Consider the following 18,330-nt stretch of genomic DNA (forward strand, 5'->3'; position numbering starts at 1 on the left):
TTCTGGCCCAACCACTTACTAGCTGCGTGGCCTTGAGCAAATGGCTAAGCACCTCTGGGCCTCAGTTTCCCCATCTGTAAAATGGGAGCGTTATTAATGACTACTTTGTAGGGTGAGGTTGAGTACTTCCCCCCCCCCCAGTTTTACTGAGATAGCATTGACACATAATGCAGTGTAGGTTTAAGGTGTACAACATGATGGTGTGATACATGTATATATTGTGAAATGATTACCACAAAAGATTAGTTAACACTTCTATCACCTCATATAATTACCTTTTTGTGTATGTGTGGTGAGAACATTTGAGACCTACTCTCTGAACAACTTTCAAGTATACAGTACAGTATTATTAACTATAATCACCGTGCTGTACATTACATCCTCAGAACTTACCCATCTTCTAACCGGAAGTTTGCTCCCTTTGACCAACATCTCCCCATTCTGCTGGTTGCCAGGGGCTGGGTGGTGGGAAATGGGTGAGGGTGGTGAAAAGGTACAAACATCCAGTTATAAGATGAAAAAATGCTGGGAATCTAATGTACAGCATGGTGTTTATAGTTAATGATACTGTAGTGTGTGTTTAAAAGTTGCTCCAGAGTAGATTTTTAAAAGTTCTAATCACACACTAAAAAAACTGTAACTATGTGAGGGGATGGATGTGCTAACTAACCTTATTGTGATCATTTCACAATATATACATATATCAAATCACTATGCTGTACACCTTAAACTTACATAACGTTATATGTTAATTATTTACCAGTAAATGTTGGTCGGGGAGATAGATTCCACATATACGTGAGATCATACAGGATGTCTCTTTCTCCATCTTATTTCATTAAGCAAGTACTTTGTGTGAATCTATGCAGACAATATAGATGGGGCAAGGCACATAATAAATGCTTCATAAATGTCGCTTTTGTAAATCATTATTTTCCCAGAATTTCCCCAGCCAACAGCAGGGATTCAGACTCTGAGTGGTCTCAAAAGTGAACTATGGTCACCCAAGCTGGAGGGCCCCCCCTTCCTGTCCTGTCACCTGAATGCTCCAGCCCCAGGGACCCCGTCTCTGGCCCCACTGGAGCAGAACCTTCCCACTCACAGGGCAATTTCCTCACCCCAGACGCTTTTACGCAATGTTCTTGGCAGTAGCTGTTGGTTAACTTGTGTTTTAAGATTTTGAGCAACTTTACAAAAAGAAAAAAGGAAAGAAAAGGACGCTTGCCCTGCTTCCTCAATGTCTAGGTTCATCGGGGACACTGGCACCTCCTCCCTTCTTCACTTTTCTCACTTCCTTGAGCTTTCCTTTCCTCATCAAGTCACAGTCACTTCCTTTTCTGCCCTGGGGCCACGAAATTCCCCCTCCCCCAGACTCATGGCACTTCTTACTCTGCCCCCTTCCTCTGCCAGGGTCCCTCCCAGGTTACAGTTTTCGCTGTCCCCCCACCTGGCCCAGTGGGCAACTCCCATGTGCCCAGGACCCTCACATTTTTCAAGTCGAGCAAGTTCATGACCACAGACCTTACTATCCGTTACCCAGGTGAGATATTATTCTAGAAGAAGCCCCTTGCATAGCACGGGTGGAGAATTATGGCCCTGTAACACGTTCCCGACCTCAATAACATGGGTGCTCACTTCGTCCCAGGGGTCCCCCAGACTGTCCAAAGCACTGATGTTAGCCTGAAGAATCCCTTTTTTTCGTTTTGTGGGGTCCTCCTTCTTGGCACACACAGAACCACTGCTCAGCCCAGGGCTGGCCCCCATTCGAGTGTTAAATAATCATATTATTATGTCCATAATGTATTATTACAGTCTATCTTTACATTATATTAATCTATGATGATGATGATGATAGCTAGTGGTTCCTGGTTGCCCCCTAAGTGTTTATAATGTGACTACCAGTGACTCTGAGGTCTGTCCCTACCCCAGGCTTCCCTGATGAGCGCATGAGCTCAGTTGCCTCCTGGGTATCTTGAAGACAACACATAAGAAAATGTATCAGGTTACTGGCTGAGGGGCAGTTCTTTTGAGAAGGACCTCAGCTAATTCCAGCAGAAAGAATGGTAAGTTTGGAAACAAAATTCAAGAGAGAATGGATCCAAGTGGCGAGAACCAGTGGCTGCTAACACTTTTATGTGGAGAGTTGGTGGGGACCAGAGGACACCCTTTCATTGATCGGAATGGGGGGTTCCAAGTCAACCGGTAAAAGAATGCGTATAGTCAGGCAAGTTAAGAAAGATTTTATTGTAAGACAAAAGTTTATCGGGCTGAGCAAAAGATGGCTACAGCCCGGGCTGCACGTCTAAAGGAGACTTGCAGCCCCGAAGGAGGGGGTGAGGAGGGTTTTATAAGGGCTGTGCTGACAGGGGAGCATTGTTTGAACAGAAAACGCTGACTGCCTGCAAGCCAGTAGCTGTTTTGTGGCGTTTTCTGTTATCGCAAGTTTGGCTCTGTCTGCAGGTGCAGGCCAACCGACATTTTGTTTTCTTGCAGACATGGCTCTGTCTTTAAGTCAGGGTCTCTGAGACCTAACATTCAGAGACCTAACAGGGGGAATGTCGAGGAACAAGCTATATGAGGTTACAAAGAAGCAACCAGTCAAATCCAGAATAGGGGCCATTCCCAGGATGAGAAGAGGACCCCAAAGAAAACACACCAAGTAGTGATAAATGCCCCCAAGGAAGCAAAGCAGAGGCCTTTCCAAGGTGGTGACATTGCAGCTAAGATGGAAAGGAGGGAGGGATGCGAAACTTTTGGAGAACAGTCTTGCAAGATGAAAACAGCAGGTGCAAAGGCCCCATGGCAGGAACAGTCCAGTGTTGCTGGAGCAGCTGTGGCTGACTGATCCAGGATTGGAGTGGGGAGGGAGGGTCTCACAGGACACAGAGAGGAGGAGGTTGGATTTTATTCTCATAGGAGGGTTTTGAAGACTCTAGATCATGTGTGTGGAGGGCTTGGCATGATGCCTGGGACGCTGTCAGGGCCTGATACTGCCGTCTGCTGTGGCCCACAGGGGCCCATGCATATTTGTAGAATCAAAATGTCCTTAGGTTAGAAACATTACATCATCTGGGTATAAATAAGGGACACAAGTAGAGGTGGTTTAAGTAACAAAGTTTTGTTGTGGCTGAGTACTGAGTAACCCCTGACCTACTTTCTGGACGTTTCTAATTGGGGTCACCCAAGCTCCAGTTACAGACGCGAAAGATCAAAGAAAGCGGAAAATTGAGCCACAGCGCCCGCTGGTGCTCACAAGCGGGTCTGGCAGGAAAACAGCCAATGCCTAGGGAGGCGTTTCGTTTTACTCTAAAACCGTCTCCCTCCCAATTCCTCTGTCTCCCGCCAGATAAATCGCTTTCCTGCCGAAGCCCGTCGGGGAGACGTGCATGGAGGTTGGGCCTTCTCAGGAGTCCGCGCCGACCCACTTTCTCTCCCGTCCTCCGCCACCCACGCGACAACCTTGCTCGTCCATTTTTCTGCTCTGGTGGGAGTCTCAGACAGATCCTAGAATTGCTGAATCAGAGTTTTGTACTTCTCCAAGGCCCCACCCATAAACTGTGTGCACGATTTTTTCTAGGAAAGTCGTCCTTAGATTTCCCTGAATTCTCAAAAGAATAGGTGACCTCCGAATCAGGGTCAAGTCCCCAATGAGCAGGGAAGGAGGGCCCTGGATGTCCTGTCTCTGCCAACACCCTCCTGGTCCCAGCCTTGTATGGGCTCCATGCCCAGAGGTGACAGAATGGAAACAAACGTCATTCCACCGGGGGTGGGGGTGGGGAAGCACCATACCCAGCGTACCCCCCCTCCCCAGGCACCCGAATCTTCACCATGGCCTTCAACGCCCTGTGTGGCTCTCGTATCTTGTCCCTCAATACCCTTCCCCTCTGGCTTCATTCCACTTTCCTGCGTTTGCCTCCAAGGTCCCCTCCCCTCCTCATTTTCATTCCCAACTCAAACTTCACCTCCTAAGGAAAGCCTTCCCCGACAGGTGGATTAGGGTGTCCTCTGGGCTGCTAGTCTCCTCTGCCGTCAATCCGCCTGGCTGCGCGTTTGTGCCCCAGAGACAAGGATTCTCGTCTGTCTTATTAGTGCTATGGGATTCACATCTCATCTTAGCTGAGTGTTGTGGGCTGAACTGTGTCCCCCTAGAATTCTTATGTTGAAGCCCAAACCCCGAGTACCTCAGAATGTGACTGTATCTGGAGACAGCGCCTTTAAAAGAGACAATTAAGTCCAAATGAAGTCATTAGGGTGGGCCCTAATCCAATGACTGGTGTCCTTACAAGAGGGGATTAGGACAGACACACACAGAGGGCAGACCACGTGAGGACATGGGGAGAAGTCGGCCATCTGCAAGCCAGAGACAGAGGCTTCAGGAGAAACCAACCCTGCCAACACCTTGACCTTGTAATTCCACCCTCCAAAACTGTGAGAAAATAAATTTCTGTTGTTTAAGTCATCTAGAATATGGTACTTTGTTATGGCAGCCCTAGCAAATATACCCAGTAAAGGCTCTGGTAAGTCTTGCAGTTAGGAGCCCCTGGAAACACCCTGGGGGTGGGGAAGAGAAAGAGCGGTGGGAACCCGGCATGGTCTCTGTGTGCTGGTGCTCATATAAATGCAGTCTGATCCTGGGAGCTGGAGATCCCCAGCCTATGGGGCTGCAAGCTCCATCAGGACAGTTCCTGGGGGCTTACAGGACCTGTCCTACTTGTTAATACTACTAAGAATCCCATTGGAGCAGCCAAGGTAACTCTAGTGACAATGGAGGAATAGCAGCTGTCACCCATCAGCTTTCTGCCACCATCTCTTATTTCCTCTACTAATCAATCTTGGAGCCAGTATTCAAACCAGAGCCCAAGTTCTTAATCTCCACTTGGGCTTCAGATGCCCCCTGGCAGGGCAATAGGGTGTGGTGGAATGTGGGGGGAGTGATGTGGGCACTGGCCCCAGACAGAAAGGAGGAGTTTATTTTTCTGGAAAGGGAGCTGGGCAGGTCAGGGTGGGGGTGGGAGGGTCAAGGCAGGGAAACGTTCTCTAGCTTCTGGTCCAGCATCTTGAGGTCGTCCAGGAAGCGGGTTGGAGTGAGGATGTGTGAGGAGCCTGGGCAGGAGAGGAGGGTTGGGGAGATGAGGTCGCTGCCTCGGCTCCTGACATCCCATCCCCCAGCCAGGGTCCTCGGGAGACCAGGCCTTGACTCTGAGTACCTCTTAGAAACACAGGGGTCCAGGCCTCAGGTGACCCCTTCCCTGGGATCCAAAGCTCCAGCTACAATGAAACCCAGGTGTTCAGCTACCTCTCCTCACCCAGGGCTCTCAGACACTAGCCATGCAGAGGTTCCAGCCTTTGGGGACCGAGGAGTCTAGCTCCCAGCCCCACCCCAGCCCAGGGACCCCAGTCCTGGCTACTCACCGATGAGTACCTCCCACTTGCCGTCAGTGGCCCTGGTTACTTCATAGGCAGCCCTCATCTCTGACATGGCCACGCCGCCCACGACGTAGATGATGAGCCGGGGCCCTGCCCGGGCCTCCACACCAGCCTTGTTCTTGTGCCAGTGGCCGAAGCGGGCACTGTGTATGTTGGGGGGGGCGGACAGGTCAGTAAAGGTAGGAGATGCCCCTGCCACCACTCTCACCTAACATGGGCCTGGGCGCCAGTAGGGGGGTCCCTAGTGCCCTCACCTGACAGCAGCCTGGGAGCTGGGCATGGGGGCGGGATCAGACACGAAGGGCCATAGCTTGCGGTCCAGCCGGTCCTCCACGGCATCCTGAGGCGAGAGGGGAAGGCTAAGGAGAAAAGCTCCAGGCGGTGGGGCCCAGGCTCTGGAAGCCCCTCACTGGTGTTTCAGGAGCCGAGATCCTGGCAGACAAGAGCCACCATCTGCATCTCCAGACCCTGGGGGACCCAGGAGTCTGAGCCCATAGCCCCTCGGGGACCCAGGAGTCTGAGCCCCTAGTCCCTCGGGGACCCAGGAGTCTGAGCCCGTAGCCCCTCGGGGACCCAGGAGTCTGAGCCCCTAACCCCTCGGGAATCCAGGAGTCCAGGCATCCAGGGTCCATGGGGGTGAAGGAATCAAGGTCACTGGGCCCCTAAGTGGGTGGAAATGCCAGGACGCCACAGGGACACCAGGCAGGAAGCCAGAAGCCTGGCCCCTGGTCTAGTCTTTTTTGCTTTTGGGTCCCAGGGCCCGGCATGGGGAGGGAGAAGGGGAAAAATGGGGGCTTTCCCAGGGACAAGGGAAGAGAATAGAGGGGGATAGAGGGGACCAGTGGGTGGAGAGGAAATGAGGCTCCTCCACGAGGGGCCCCTCTGCTGCCTCAATTCCTCAGGTGTGGGTTTGGGGTGCCCCCCTGATAGAGCAGACCGGATGCCAGCAATGAGGGATTTTCCATTAAGCCCTGAGGCTTAGCACCGTGAGCATGAAGGGCGCTGAGTTGCTGCCTGGATCAGGGCAGGGCGTGGTGGTGGCAGGAGAGGTCAGGCCCCTGCCCCTCCCCTCCCCGTGTCCACCCCCACCCGTGGTACCTCCATCACATCCTTGATGACTGGGGTCCAGCGAGACAGTTGATAGGTGGGCTCCAAGCGCTCCCTCCGCTCTAGCCGGCTGGAGGTCCCAGGACCCTACAGGCAGGGCATGGTGGGCCGGTGGGGGAATTGGGGAGAAGGAGGTGGGTCATAGATGGGGTTGGGGGCTCATCTGGCTTGGGGAGAGGTTGTACAAAAAGATAGAGAAATGGAACAGAGAACTAGAGAGAGAGGAGAAAAGGAGAGAATGAGAGAAGGAAGAAACAGGCAATGAGACAAAGAGGGCAAAAAGAAAGACAAGGACAAAGAGAAAACAATGCGGACAGAGACTGGAGGACACAGAGAAATGGGGGAACCGAGAGGTGGGAGCCAGGGAGATAAACAGGACCAGGAGAGAGATGAGAGGCACCGCCCAGGGATGGAGACTGGGTCAGGGGAAGTGGGATATGTCAGGCCAGAGAGAGACAGGAATGGCTAAGCGGAAAGCTGAAACAGGAAGCTGCGTGTCCTGGGTGCACAGGGGGGTCCTCTGAGATGTCCAGGAGCCCAGGGTCAACTGTGTGCCCTGACCCCAATGCTGGCAACGCTGCTGTCCACCCCGGGACTCAGACCACATACCTCATGTTGCACCACCAGGACCTGGGCTCTGACTACACCTCACCCCCCTAGCTTATCATGTGACCGAGAGCTGGGGACAGCCCTGGTGCTCCCTGGTCCCCAGACCAATCACCACATAGCATTCTGTTCCCCCAAAACCACACCATACCCTGTGGATGCCAGCTCTGTGAGGTGACCTCCGCCTCCCAAGGCCCAGGCTGACTCCAGGCACCGCCCCTCCCCACACCGACACTGGCCCAGGCTCTGATCCCAGCATACCCCAGGGTTGGTGACAGTGGCCCCAAGCTGCTCCAGGTTCCGGATGAGGCTGCTGTGGGCCTGCACGTTGGCATGCTGGATCAGCTTGGCCAGGTTCTCCTCACTCACACCTGGCCAGGGTGGGCATGGGTGGGCTTATGTGGGTGGGATTCTCATGGGGGGGGGTCTGGGAGGGTGGGAGGCAGAAGGTGGCCATGTGGGTTCCTGGGTTAAGGGATGGTGTGTGAGGAGGTCCCAGGGCCTGCAGTGGGGAAGTCCTCAGGACCAGGAAAGGAAGTCACAGGAGGGAGTCCTGATGTTAGAATTCAGGATGGGAAGGGAACCCTGAGAATGTAGTCTGGGGGTCCTCTGGAATTATTTGAGGGACCAAGTTTGGATGAGTCACAGATTTGGGGGCTTCTCTTATGTCAATGGAGCCCTCATGTCAAAGAATCAATGAGGGGTCCCCAAGGTCAATGGCGGGGTATCTGTGAGGTCTGGCATGCCTGGTGAGCTGGGGCATCTCAAGGACAGGGGGACTGTGGGGTTGGGTAAGTCCCAGGATTACTGGAGACCTTGGTGACTCAGGATATGCTAAGGCTCCCACTGCCCCCCACCTACCATTCCGTAGAAGGATGTAGAGCAACAGGACCCGAATCTTGTCATAGGCGGGCACTGCTGCGTCCAGCAGCACAGGCACAATCAGCTTCATGGCATCCTTGATCTTCTCGCCCTCTGCGTCAGAGCCCATGGCCAAGTCCTACAGGGATTGGGGGTCAGCTGTCCTGTCAGCCACTGGCGGCAGGAGGAGGAACTGGGCAGGGACATCCCCAGGGTCCTCAGCAAGACATTTGTGGCCTGGCTTCATCCTAGTACCAGGTCTCTCTGAAGATTCCACCCGTCACTGACAAGCCCCACCCCTCACATTGGTCCACCCCACCACTGGCCCCACCTCTCACACGGGCCCCACCTCTCACACAGGCCCCACCTCACCAAGGCTCCGCCCCTCACCCCCTCCCAGCCTCTTCTCCAAAGTCCCTGCCCCTCACACAGGCCACACCCTGTCCTGGGCCTCTCCAGTACCTGCTCGACACTGCACAGCTTCTCCACGGAACCCTTGAAGTGCTTCATGCAGTCGTCAGCTAAATGCAGGTGTGTAGAATACTGTGGAGTAGGGGGTGGGAGTTGGGGGTAACAGAGACTGACTCAAGGAAAAGATAGGGTGGCAAGTGGGAGTGTGGGGGAGCAGGTTCTCCACCCCTGCTCACCTTGTTCAGCTCCTTCTGGTACTGCGGCATCTTTTTCAGGATGTGGGACAGGTCTTTGATGTTGGCCTGGGGACAGGGCAGGTGTGAGGTCCCCACTCCAGGCTTGGGATCCAGGTTGAGGCCTGGATGGGAGGCGTTTTCCTCCCAAGCTGCCCATCTGACGCAGGCCGGCCCCTACCTTATCCGTGGTCAGCCTCTTGCTCTCACAGAATGTCTTCAGAAGCTCCGTGACCTTCCTGGTGGTGAGGGTGGGTAGGGATGAGGTTGGCTGGGGGCTGCTGCCAAGACTATAGTTTGAGGGCAGTGTGGGGGTTGCAGGTTTGGGGGACAGAAGTTGGGGGGATGAATGTACGTGCACCAGGCTGTGTGCAAGCCTACACACAGAGGAGTAGGCCGAGGGGGCGTGGCTTGTAGAGGGGCACACTCATCGAGGGTGCAAGGCCCACATGGAGGGGTAATGGTGGTGGGAGTGATTCAGGTGGGGACCAGAGTGCAGAAGGGCCCACACCCCTGGCGCCCTGCCACATGCACATACTTGGACACGTCTGCAATGTGCATGTGCCGAAGTTCCACCCACAGGTCATCATCCTCGTCCAACAGCACGGCTTTCTCACGGGCCTCGCTCAGCCCAGTGGTCTCATACCTGCAGGAAGAAGAGACGTGAAGGTCAGGGGCACTAGCTGAGGCCCAGGGACCCAGATCTGTGTTGACTGGGGGAGGGAGGTTCTGGGGCCCACCTACCTGTACGTGTCCTGCTGGATATCCAGCAGGTCATAAGCCATGGCCTGAAATGTGAGCTCGTGCAGCAATGGGGACACGGGGTCAGCCGCCCGATCCATGATCAGCAGCTGTGAGCGGGTTTTCTCAGGGCCCTGGGGATGGTGGGGGTGGGCAAGGATGAGGACATTGACCCTGACCCCGGCTGGGGCCTCGTCCCACCTCCCCAGTTAGCCACTGACCTCGCCCAGACTGGGAGTGTCTGCCTTGAAGGCGTTCAGCTTGGCGAGGACTGCATGGGCCAGCTGGGCCGTGTCCTCTGGGCCCCTGGGGGGTAGGGGGTAGGCAGACACAGGGGCCTCAGGGCCTGGGGTTGGAGAGGGCCAAGCACAGACTGGGGGTCAAGGATGGGGTTAGGGACGGGAGTCAGGTAGCAGGTGAGGACTAGGGGTGGGGTCAGAAGAGGTTGAAGGTGGGATACAGGATGGGGCAGCATCAGGGTAGGGTCCCCACTTGCGGTAGCGGATGGCTGGGTACTCCTGCAGTGTGGCGCACAGTGTGGCAATCTGCTGGGCCAGCGCCTCAAGCTGCCGTGCCCGCTCGCCTGCCCGGAAGGGGCAGTAGAGGTTGTAGGTGCTATGGGGAGCATCGAGGGAGAACACCTAGAAGGACGCAAGTGCTGGAACCATGGCTGTAGGTGTGCACCTGCCAAACTCCAGATGCCAGCACCTGCCACTCCCTGGGGCCTCCCTTGGAGCCCGCTTTGCCATCCAGGAAGCAGGGTGGGGCATCCCCAACCCATGCCTAGGGAGGTGGAAATACCCAAGCCCCTTCCCCTTGGGTAGGACAACTCAGAGGTATGCTCTACACTGCCCCCTGAAGTTGCCCAATCGACCGAGCTGCAGGTGCCCACAGTGGTAAGAGCTCATTCTGCTCCGTGTTGGCTCCTTTCCTTTAGGATTCGCTATCCCCTTTACTTGTGTCAGAGCCTATTTCTGAGGGAACCTGGGTCATTTGGTCACAGACCCCCACTCCCTGCCCAGGACTAGGCTGGGCTGTACCTGCGCCTCGTAGGGGAGGAAGGCAAGGTGGATCTCTTTCAGCGTCTTGACCACCTTTGCCAGACGGGAGCGGCCCAGCTCACTGAACAGGGGCTCAGGGCAGGCTGGGGGGGACAAGAGGGGGCATCAGGCCAGAGCCAACCCCACTCCCCCTGGCCCAACCACCACGCCGCTAGCTCTTCTCACTCACTGTCGGTGAAGAAGATGTGTGCTGCTTTGTAGGTGAAGGTCGGGGTCCCCCGGAAGTCTGCAATCAGGGCCTGCACCGACTGGGGAATGGGGATCATTCTCCAGGCCTGGCCCGGCACCCCCTGGCCCGTCTGTCCTCTGCCCTGGCCTCCCAGCCGCTGCCTGTGACCCCACACACGTGCAGACATGCAAAGGCAGGCACACATGCATGCTCACACACGCGCTCACGTAGGCACCTTCTCTGTGGGGCTCAACAAATAAATGGCTTCCAGGCTGGGGATGGGTTCTCGCCGCTTGTTGATGTCCTCGACAACTAGTAAGAACAGAGGAAGGACATGTGAAGGTGGCATTGGGACCAGGGCACATGGCAAGTCTCAGACATGGCAGGATTCTGAACATTCAGGGTCACACAGTCACAACCCTGGGGGCCTCCCATAGAAAGCTATGCATTCTGGGGGCCCACAATGAGTTCACCCTGAGGGTTCTATACAGGGTTCCACACACAGGGGTTGCAAGCTGGGGAGGCTGACCCCTTAGGGGGCTGCAGCCAGGAGTCCTGTGTGGGAGATCTGCCCATCACGGTCTCCCACACTCAGGTTGCCCATTTGGGGAACATATTTGGGAGGGTGACACGCTCCAAGCTGTCTATGCAAAGAGCTGCATACTTGGGATTTCTGGACAATTTGAGGAGATGCCATACGCAGGGGCTGCACCCCAGGGGTCCCACGTTCAGGAGATCCCACCCTCAGGTTCCATCTGGGGAGCACGAGGTGGGGGTGTCCACTCACTGGTGATGCCCTCAGCCAGGATGTCGGACATCTTGCAGCAGGACGACAAAATGCGCATGCTTGGGTGGTCCATGATGAGCACCTGTCCACATGGACAGACAGATGGACCAATAGACAAGTGGGTAGGAGAGGCCATAGCTGTCCCGGGGTTGAGGCTGGTGTGGTGGGCAGGACCGACGACTTCAAGAGCTGGCTGGATGGGAGGTAGGACCCAGGACTCTACCCCCACCCGATCCCACCCCTGTGGACAGAAGCCTCCTGGGGGAGTTTGAGGGGGTTCCACATTCAGGGCCCTCCACATGGGTTTGGACAAAGCATTCTGCTTCCCCCCTACCTTCCACTCCCCATCCTTTTTAACACTCCGAATAACTCCGCTCAGAATTTCTGTATGGAAGGAAGGGGTAGGCTCAGGACGCTGGGTCCCCTGGCCCCACCACACCCCAAATCTTCTGGATCCCTGGCTAGACATACATCTTACATAAATCTTCTGGATCCCTGGCTAGACATACATGCTGTTTACTCCTCCCCCTCCCCATTCTGTGACATAGCTCCTGGTATCACCCCCAATTCATAGATAGGGAAACTGAGGCTCAGAGAGGGCAAGTGACTAGACCAAGGACCCTAAGTGCCCAAGTGAACAAGTGCCTGGGGTATAAGTAGCCGCTGGATAAATATGCTTAAAATGAACAATAACTGTAAAGCCAGGGCTCCATACTGGTCTTTTTGCCTCCGAGACTTGGCTTTCCCCTGGTTCCCTGCTCTGAAACATGCCTGGCTGTGGTCATTCCATCACCCAACCTCCAACCTCAATTTCCTCATCTTAAAAACGGAATCAGTCTCCCCATTAACCTCTATGTAGGTGGCTCCTTTTTAGTTGGGGTTCTGGGAGTTTGAGCCACACTCTGTCCTGCCCTGCCCCGCAGAGGGGAGTTGGGAGAACGGACGAGGTGGCCACGCCCTGCCAGTGTCATGTCCACTGTTATCAGGACCGCCAGGGCGGAAGGAGCAGCTGAGGCCGGAACTACCCGAGGTGCCGGAGGGGGCGATCTCCACCCATCCCCCAAGAACCCAGCCCGTGCGGCCTGGACGTCTGGGTCTCATGCTGCATGGGACTCTTACAGGCCGAGCAGAGGAAAGCGTCACCCACTCCTGGACCTGAACAGAGGCTTGGACACGCCCCCTGAGCATTCACACCACCTGGGGTCGCTGATCAGCGTACCCAGCCCGGCCCGTCCGCAGCATGGGGCCCCAAAAATCCAGCTCCCCGCGGCTCTCTGAGCCGGGGTCTGGGCGTCCAGCTGTGCCCTCCCCACGTCCCGCCGGCACCTTAGCGGACCCAGGAATCGGGCCTCGGCACCTGCCGACGCCACACGTAGCCTGATACCCTTGGGTCCCTGGAGTCCAGTCTACCAACTTTGTTCCGCTCCGGCACGGGAGAGCCGGGACGTCCAGCTGGAACCAAGTCCCCCGTCCGCCCCCTCGAGGGTCAGGTGCTCGACGCCCAGGTCGGTCCCCAACTCCCCGCCGCCAGGGCCCCCGAGTCCTTGTGTCCCTGGCCCCCGCCCCCCAGGGGACGCAGAAGCCGAGCCCGGCCTGGGGCGACACTCACTTTCCCCCACCACCGCCTTCAGCCCCGAGGGCGCCATCTTCCCCAAGGGGCGCCGCCGCCGCTTCCGGGTCTGTCCCAAGGTGGGGGCGTGGCCCCGCGCGTCATCCACGTGGACCCCGCCCCGTGGGACCTGGCCCCGCCTTCTGCTCACCTGGCCCTGCTCCGCTGTCGGTTCTCGGAGAGGAAGGTGGGTCCCTCGTAGAGTGGACAGGCGGATGTGTCCAAGCAAAAGGCTTGGAATCGCTGAAGGGGCCCACCCCGACGACACGCTCACAGACGAGAGCTCAGACACTTCCCCTGCTTGTGTGCAGCGAGAAAGTGGGATCGCAGAGCAGTAATAACCCCTTAATCTTTCTCCGTGGCTGAGGGATGCTCCGTGCCCACACAGGGCCGCGGGGCCACAAACCCATGACCCATTTACCTTTTGTACCCCATAGTTTAGCAGCAACAACAGCAGCAAGCTCTGGCCACATTTGATAAGCTCAGGTGTTGGTCTGGAGATAGAAATGGAGCCAAGCCATCCCTCACTCAAACCTCCCAGACACCCTGACGGAGTGCGGTATAGACTATGAAACGGCGGCTCAGCGGGACCCCTGTCCGAGGCCGCATGATGAGTAGGCCTATTGGGATTTGAACCAGGGTCTGCCACAGGGGAACGCTGCTCACAGCCTGGTGCTCACGGGCTGCACACACACCCTCGCAGGTGACAGTCATGTTTATAGGCTGGTACACACGTGGGTTGAGTGGTATGCTCAACCGCTGGCACACTCATACACACCTCGATTCACACTGAACTTGAAATTTTAGGGCCTGCTCCTGCTGTGTGCCAGCAAAGGGCTGACACTGTCACAGGCAGGGCACCCATACAATGGGTGCCAGCAGCACGCATACAAATGAGGTCCCGAATTTAAAGCGTGATGCACGTGTGCAAAGGCAGAGTCCTGAACTGGTTCCTTCATTTAGTGTTTATTAAGAATTGGCCAGGTGCCATGCCCTTTGCCGCTTACATGGGACAGGCATGAAACAGACAACAGAAGGTCTGCCACCTGGCACTTACAGTTGACTTCAGGAGGGAGGGGATAGAAAATATTCAATTCTGCCCTAAAGGGAATAAACAGTGATACCGGTATGATAGCAAATGTCCCGTTGGCGGTGCTTTGTTGGGGTGGCACCAGAGGAACTCTCTGAGGGGGGTGGCCTTTGGACTTGACCCTGAATGACATGAAGGAGCAGCCATGCAGCAACCCAGGCAGAGAAGAGCAGGAGATGAGGCTGGAGTTAGCGGTGGGAGTGAAGTGATGCTGGAGAAAGGGGCCAGGCAGGAGGCCGGACTTCTGTGGGACAAGGTAGGATTAACCCAGCCCGATCTGCATGCAATTGAAGGGTTTCTGGAATGCGAAACACTATGTGATAAAATTAGGACAGTCCCAGGCAAACCAGGAGGGCTGGACACCCTAGATGACAGTTTGGGTTTTTCTTTCTTCCTTTCTCTTTTTTCTCTTTCCTTCTTCCTTCCTTCTTTTTCTTTCACAGCTTTATTGCGATATAATTCGCCCACTGAGTGTACAATTCGATGGCTTTTGGCATATTCAGAGTTAAGTATCCATCACCAGTCCATTCTAGAACATTTCCATTACCCCCAAGGTGTTTAGGTTTTCTCCTGAGGACAATGAGGACCAAAGGAGAGTTCTGAGCAGTGAAAGGAGGGGACTCCTGCAACTAAGGAGGGAGCTAGGAAACTATGAGGAAGCTGGGACACCTTTGGCTTCTCGACCGGTCCCCTGGGCGTCTCTTTGTAGGGCCTGACACCCTCCATTATACTGAGTGAGGGTGATCAGGCTTTTGCTCTCTTATGGCTGAATGGTGTCCTGCCTACCCCTTGAAAAAAAAGCATGCTGAAGTCCTAACCCCCAGGACCTCAGAATTTGGATATAGGGTCGTTGTAGACATAGTACTGCAGTAGCATAGGTCCCTAAGGCAATATGACTAGTGTCCATGTCTCATGACTGACATGTGAAGATAACGGCACCAGGGGAATGTCATGTGATGACAGAGGCAGAGATTAGAGTACTGTAGCTAGAAGTCAAGGAACACTAAGGTTTGCCAGCAACCATTAGAAGCTGGGAGAGGCATGGAAGAATCCACCCCTCCACCCCACAGTTTTCAGGAGCACAGCCCTGCCAACACCTGGATTTCAGACTTCTGGCCTCCAGAACTGTGTGATAGTAAGTGTGTGTTGCTCTAAGCCACCCAGTTTGTTAAGGCAGCCGCAGGAAACTAATACATCCCTGGCAGAGGAGGACATCACATAGGCATTGAGGACTTGGGGCCATGGAGAGGGTGTGAACACGGGTCCTGGATTGAGGAGGGCTGCCCAGGAAGAGGACCAAGCTTTGCACTCAGGCAGTGTGGCCCATTTATTCCGAGAAGGATCTTTAACTGGTTTCCAGAAAGACATCTTGGGGGAGGGGATGGGGTGTCAGTGGGTTCCTCCCAGTGGCATCCTTTCCCAGGGCACTGAGGGAAAGCCATAGCTGCGCAGGGGCGGGGTGGGGCTTTCCTCCTTGCCTCCCTCCCCAGGAGTCAGCCTCTAGTCCCCAGGTGAAGCTGAGGGGACAGATCGGAGGAGACCGCTCAACTTGGTATTGGCGGTGGGGAGATAGATCCCAGCCCTTGCCTTGGGGCCTATGGGGGGCAGCCAGACCCAGGGACAGTGAGTAGGGGGATGGCCAGGAGATAGAGATGGCACTAGGCTGGCTAGTGGTGCCTCAGGGGTCTTGGGGTCCAGCTTCCCCTTCCCCTACCATCTGCAGAAGGCAACTGCACTGCCTTCCGGTATGGTGAGACAGTCCTGTATTTCTTCCTGCTGGTGGGCTTGCAGACCCCACCAGAGCTGCCCTGTTGGCTTCTCCTCTCCCAATCGGGACCAGCCAGCCTCTGCTCCCCACTGTGGGACACTGCTCCGACCTGCTGCTGCACCCCACCTGAGAGTTCTTGGGGGCCAGTGAGTCCTGCAGGATCAGCAAGGTCCCCACCCAGATCACCATGGGGACTCTATCCCCATGGCAACCCCAGCATCACACGGGCAAAAACAATTATCTGGATCATCTTTATGGGGCTTAAGCTTCGGTGGGAGCAGATGGGGTGTGAGCCGGGGATTTGGGGCTGGGTATCCACTCTCCCCACATCCCCGTCTTTTAAAAAGCCTTCTCTGGCACAGGTCTGGGCCAGAGGCCAGCAGAGAAGTGGACAGCGCCAGGGAACAGGGACAAGAATGGACCGGGAAGAGAAGGTAGATGGGAGTTTAACCCCCCGTGTCAAGGTAAGCAGGCCCCACCCCTACTCACCCCCAACTCCTCAAGAGCTGTGAATGACAAAACTAGTTTGTAGGGCACCTAATTAGTGATTGAGTCTCCCGGGACCCCTGACCTAGTTTGCTGCTCAAGGAGGTGCTGGTGGGAATGAGGGTCTGAGTGCCTATCCAGGCCCCGGGGCAGAGGTCAACGCTTTCAGATGGTCTGGGTGAGCTGGGGGGACGTTGGGGCTTGGGGGCAGCCTCTGGTGTGTTTCCGTAGCTGGTGTCCCAGCCCCCAGGCTACCCTGCAGGCAGGCCCCAATCTAGGACTGCGGGACACCAGCAGCCTCTCCCTTGAGGTGGCACCACGTGAAGTGGCTCTGCTGGCTGAGCCCCGGGGGCAGGGGCTGGGAAGGAGACTTGTGTCTCATTTAGAGCAGCTCTGCAGAGCAGCACATCAGCGGGGACTATGGTGAGAGCCGAGGTGGAGGGGAGGGCAGGGTGGTAGTTGGTGAGGGGTCCCCCAACTGAGGGGCCAGCTGGACCGGGTATGTCTGTCCCTCAGGCGGGCTCCCCAGACCAAGAGGGCTTCTTCAACCTGCTGAGCCATGTGCAGGGCGACCGGATGGAGGAGCAGCGCTGCTCACTGCAGGCAGGGCCAGGAACAACCTCCGAGAGCCGTGAGTGGGCAGTAAGGGGAGTGGGGGGAGCTGTGCTTTCTGGGGGTTGCGACAGGGCAGAGTGTAGGGGTACAGGGCAAGTGACCATCTGGGGGGCCTGTGGGCAAGAGTCTGTCTGAGAGAGTAAGCCAGCAACTGGGGACACAGAGGCCTGTGGGTCTGGGGGCAAGGGGTGTGGGGGAAAGAAGAGCATGCTTCCTGGAGAATGTGAATGGAGGGAAGGGGTGGGCCGCGAGCTTCAGCTGGGCTGTGTTCCCTGGACTCTGTGTGTGTTCATCCCCACCTGTCTCTACTCCACACAGAGAGTGGCCCTGCGCCGGAGATGGACAGTCTCATGGACATGCTGGCCAGCACCCAGGGCCGCCGCATGGATGACCAGCGTGTGACAGTCAGTGCCCTGCCTGGCTTCCAGCCTGTGGGTCCCAAGGTAGATGATGTTCTGCGGGGGCTGAGGAGACACCAAGCAGGCTGAGCCCCCTAACCCTGCCTCCCACCCCCAGACCAGAGTGAATGGCCCCCCCACCTCTGTCCATCATGTGTCCCCTTGTGATGAATGCCTGGGAGAGCCACCCTGTGTCCCTGTCAGTCACAAGGCCCTGGCCAATCCAATACCTGACTTCAGACAGAAGGATGAAGGCCCACACAGAGCCAAGAGGTGCCCAAGGTCATGCAGGGGCCATGTTAATGTCAGAGCCATGGTTGGAACTCATGGCTCCTGCCCCCATGTATGACGGTTTCAGGGAGGCCAGAGAGAATAGAACACCCCTCCTGGGAAGATACCCCCAGGGCGAAGGGCCCATGAACTCATGCACAGGACACATGCATCCATACACTCATGTGTATCTATGTCACATGTAATCATGCAGATTGGGTTCTGATCAAACCCCAGTGTGATCCCCAGGACCCCACCTCACACCCAAATACCACTCTAAGTGTCGAGTAACTAAGGTATGTAGAAGCTTGGGGGGGGTGGGGGCAGATGGTGGGAGCTGGGACACTGGTTCCAAACTGCACCCTCCTCCATTGTTTGTGTCACCTCTGGCCTGGAGGTGTAATTAGCACAGGGCTTCCAGTGTAATTGTGCTCCTCCGCTCTCAGTTCCCTTCTGCCCTTGGTCCCTACCTCTGGCTGACCTCTCTTCATCCACAGGATGGAATGCAGAAACGAGCCGGGACCCTCAGCCCCCAACCCCTCCTCACCCCTCAGGACCCGACTGCTCTCAGCTTCCGTCGGAACAGCAGCCCCCAACCCCAGACACAAGCCCCCTGAGAGCCTGAGCTGTCCTGGGCCCCACTCGGCCCCCTGAAAGCAGACAATAAAACACTTTCACGAGCAACAAAAAC

The 18,330-nt window shown here is 56.0% G+C and overlaps 2 protein-coding genes across 5 annotated transcripts; one reads left to right on the top strand and one right to left on the bottom strand.

Moving 5' to 3' along the window:
- Positions 1-4,948: 4,948 nt before the first annotated feature.
- STXBP2 (syntaxin binding protein 2) lies at positions 4,949-13,091 on the bottom strand. The gene is made up of 19 exons (XM_019757611.2): positions 13,013-13,091; positions 11,738-11,787; positions 11,404-11,485; positions 10,852-10,928; positions 10,617-10,695; positions 10,427-10,530; positions 9,879-10,027; positions 9,608-9,692; positions 9,390-9,520; positions 9,184-9,291; positions 8,827-8,884; positions 8,649-8,714; positions 8,464-8,544; positions 8,002-8,140; positions 7,402-7,511; positions 6,526-6,621; positions 5,682-5,767; positions 5,413-5,570; positions 4,949-5,103 (listed from the first exon to the last, which is right to left on the bottom strand). The coding sequence occupies exons 1-19, from the start codon at positions 13,047-13,049 to the stop codon at positions 5,018-5,020; spliced, it is 1,782 nt and encodes a 593-aa protein (XP_019613170.1). The 5' UTR covers positions 13,050-13,091; the 3' UTR covers positions 4,949-5,017.
- Positions 13,092-14,232: 1,141 nt separating this feature from the next.
- Positions 14,233-18,329, top strand: PCP2 (Purkinje cell protein 2). 4 transcript variants are annotated; one of them, XM_019757612.2, is made up of 5 exons: positions 14,233-14,358; positions 16,233-16,334; positions 16,873-16,987; positions 17,290-17,414; positions 18,137-18,329. In XM_019757612.2, the coding sequence occupies exons 1-5, from the start codon at positions 14,248-14,250 to the stop codon at positions 18,254-18,256; spliced, it is 573 nt and encodes a 190-aa protein (XP_019613171.1). In that variant the 5' UTR covers positions 14,233-14,247; the 3' UTR covers positions 18,257-18,329. The 4 variants fall into 4 exon arrangements, with proteins under 4 accessions (XP_019613171.1, XP_074193845.1, XP_019613172.1 ...); XM_074337744.1 differs by lacking the exon at positions 14,233-14,358 and adding an exon at positions 15,120-15,237; XM_019757613.2 differs by lacking the exons at positions 14,233-14,358; positions 16,233-16,334 and adding an exon at positions 16,445-16,534.
- Position 18,330: the final 1 nt, after the last annotated feature.

Source organism: Rhinolophus sinicus, linkage group LG07, assembly GCF_036562045.2.
Source record: "Rhinolophus sinicus isolate RSC01 linkage group LG07, ASM3656204v1, whole genome shotgun sequence".
In the NCBI taxonomy this organism is placed as follows: domain Eukaryota; kingdom Metazoa; phylum Chordata; class Mammalia; order Chiroptera; family Rhinolophidae; genus Rhinolophus; species Rhinolophus sinicus.

Coding starts and splice junctions, on each gene's coding strand:
- STXBP2 (XM_019757611.2), bottom strand. CDS start 13,049: ATGGCGCCCTCGGGGCTGAAGGCGGTGGTGGGGGAAA. Junction 9,292..9,389: donor ATCCAGCAGGACACGTACAG/GTAGGTGGGCCC, acceptor TTCTTCCTGCAG/GTATGAGACCACTGGGCTGA. Junction 8,141..8,463: donor AGCTGTGCAGTGTCGAGCAG/GTACTGGAGAGG, acceptor CAATCCCTGTAG/GACTTGGCCATGGGCTCTGA.
- PCP2 (XM_019757612.2), top strand. CDS start 14,248: ATGCAGCAACCCAGGCAGAGAAGAGCAGGAGATGAGGCTGGAGTTAGC. Junction 14,359..16,232: donor CCGGACTTCTGTGGGACAAG/GTAGGATTAACC, acceptor TCTCTGGCACAG/GTCTGGGCCAGAGGCCAGCA. Junction 16,988..17,289: donor AGGAACAACCTCCGAGAGCC/GTGAGTGGGCAG, acceptor TACTCCACACAG/AGAGTGGCCCTGCGCCGGAG.